The sequence below is a fragment of the Mustela nigripes genome, unplaced genomic scaffold, assembly GCF_022355385.1.
Source record: "Mustela nigripes isolate SB6536 unplaced genomic scaffold, MUSNIG.SB6536 HiC_scaffold_6280, whole genome shotgun sequence".
NCBI lineage: Eukaryota > Metazoa > Chordata > Mammalia > Carnivora > Mustelidae > Mustela > Mustela nigripes.
This window is the reverse complement of record NW_026745686.1, coordinates 1-2538: the sequence shown is the minus strand read 5'-3', so window position 1 is coordinate 2538 and position 2538 is coordinate 1. Positions and strand designations below refer to the sequence as shown.

General features: G+C 40.5%; 1 protein-coding gene across 1 annotated transcript; it reads right to left on the bottom strand.

The window, feature by feature from the left end:
• Positions 1-1712: 1712 nt before the first annotated feature.
• On the bottom strand, positions 1713-2537 carry LOC132009170 (olfactory receptor 2C1-like). Its single transcript, XM_059387514.1, has one exon. It carries the CDS (start codon positions 2535-2537, stop codon positions 1713-1715), a length of 825 nt encoding a protein of 274 aa, XP_059243497.1.
• Position 2538: the final 1 nt, after the last annotated feature.

Below are 2538 nucleotides of genomic sequence, written 5' to 3'. Positions count from 1 at the left end.
GGAAGTTTTCCTTCCATTTCTATTTTTTGGAACAGTTTTAGGAGAATAGGAATTAGTTCTTCTTTAAATGTTTGGTAGAATTCCCCCGGGAAGCCGTCTGGCCCTGGGCTTTTGTTTGTTTGGAGATTTTTAATGACCATTTTTTTGATGTGTTTATCTCTTTTGTGTGTGTTGAGTTTGAGGAGTTCTTTATAGATCTTGCATATCAGCCCTTTGTCTATAGTGTCATTTGTGAATATCTTCCCATATTCCGTGAGTTGCCTCTTTGTTTTGTTGACTATTTCCTTTGATGTGCAGAAGCTTTTGATCTTGATGAAATCTGAAAAGTTCATTTTTCACTTTTGTTTCCTTTGCCTTTGGAGACACGTCTTGAAAGAAGTTGCTATGGCCAATGTTGAAGAGGTGACTGCCTATGTTCTCCCCTAGGAGTTCGACGGGTTCCTGTCTCACATTGAGGTCTTTCATGCATTTTGAGTTTATCTTTGTGTATGGTGTAAGAGAATGGCCCAGTTTCATTCCTCTGCACATAGCTGTCCAATTTTCCCAGCACCATTTATTTAAGAGACTGTCTTTCTTCCATTGGATATTTTTTTCTGCTTTGGCAAAGATTTTTTGACCATATTGTTACACCAAAGATACAGAGGTAGTGAAAAGAAGGGCCATCTGTACCCCAATGTTCATAGTAGCAATGGTTACAATAGCCAAACTGTGGAAAGAGCCAAGATGCCCTTCAACAGATGAATGGATAAAGAAGTATAAAATATTACTCAGCCATGAGAAAGGATGAATACCCAACTTTTGCATCAACATGGAATGGATGGGACTGGAGGAGATTATGCTGCTTGAAATAAGTCAGGCAGAGAAAGCCAATTATCATATGGTTTCACTTATTTGTGGAACATAAGGAATAGTATGGAGGACATTAGAAGGAAGGGAAAAGTGAAGGGGGGGAAATCAGAGAGGGAGATGAACCATGAGAGATTGTGGACTCTGAGAAGCAAACCGAGGGTTTTGGGGGTATGGAGGGATGGCTTGGCCGGGTGATAGGTATTAAGGAGGGCACATATTGCATGGAACACTGAGTGTCATAGGTAAGTAATGGATCTTGGAACACTTTGAATCAAACTAATAATGATGTACTGCATGATGACTAATATAACTTAAGAGAAAATAGTAATAAAGAATAAAGATCTTTTTGAACTGTTAAAAAAAAGCAACAGTGTCTCCATAATTGAATTGATAAACGTAGAAGGCTTGCAGTTGTTCTGAAGGATGGGGTGCCCAACAGGGAATGCACAGCTTAGCCCAGCTGCCCACTGAGACATGAGCTACCGTGACAGAGACCAGTGAAAAATACTTCTCAAGTGACATAATGATACAACGTGCACAGATGTGGGGTTGCAGTACTATTTATAATGAATAGTTTGAACTAATGGGTTTATATTTTAATTTGTATTATTACATATTTTGTTACTTAGTAAAATTAGTATTTTAGAGTACAGTGTAGAACTACTTTCACTACATTTTCACAAACATAGTGTGCTTAGTGGTGCATATAGCCAAGCATCATTGTTGCCTAACAAAACTATATCAAATGCAGCACATGAATATCTCACATAAAACTTGGGGAAATAGGACACAAGAGTGAATTATTAGAGAAAACCCTATCAACCTACTGTAGTTTTAAATACTTTCCATTTATTTCCTAGCCATCACTTGGAAGTAAATACGCCCCTCACTAGGTTGGCTAATGCCCCCTTTACATCCTTATTCCTCAGGGTGTAGATAAAAGGGTTCAGTGCAGGTGTCACCACTCCATAGAAGAGTGCCATGAACTTGGGCTGGTCCTTTGAGATGGAAGAGAGGGGCTGAAGGTACATGCTAATGGCTGGACCATAAAACAAGAAAACTACAATGAGGTGGGAGGAACATGTCCCAAAGGCCTTCCTCCTTCCCTCAGAAGACTTAACTTTAAATACAGCATGTCCAATACAAGCATAGGAAGCAAGAATTAAGCACAGAGGAACAGCTAACATAAAAATACACACCACAGAGAGCGTGAGCTCATTAGCAGCCTTTTCTCCACAGGCAGCCTTTATCAGAACAGGAATCTCACACACCAAGTGATCCAATTTATTGAGGCCACACAGTGGTAACTGTAAGGTAGCAGTGGCCTCTGAGACAGCATAGGTGATTCCAGTCAGCCACACAGAGGATACCAACAGGATACAGACACGTGGGTTCATGATGAGGGTGTAGTGCAAAGGCTTGCAGATAGCCACATAGCGATCAAAAGACATGATAGCCAAAATCAGACATTCTGTGCCCCCCATTAAGTGAAAGAAATAAAGCTGAGCCGCACAGCCAATATAGCTGATTGTCTTCCTAGCACTTCCCAGGTTAAAAAGCATCTGAGGGACAATGCTTGTGATGTAGCACATGTCTAGGAAGGAGAGGTTTGTGAGGAAGAAATACATGGGGCTGTGCAGATGGGCATCTAACCTAGACACTAGAATAATGGCTACATTTCCAACCATG

Coding starts and splice junctions, on each gene's coding strand:
- LOC132009170 (XM_059387514.1), bottom strand. CDS start 2,537: ATGGTTGGAAATGTAGCCATTATTCTAGTGTCTAGGTTAGATGCCCAT.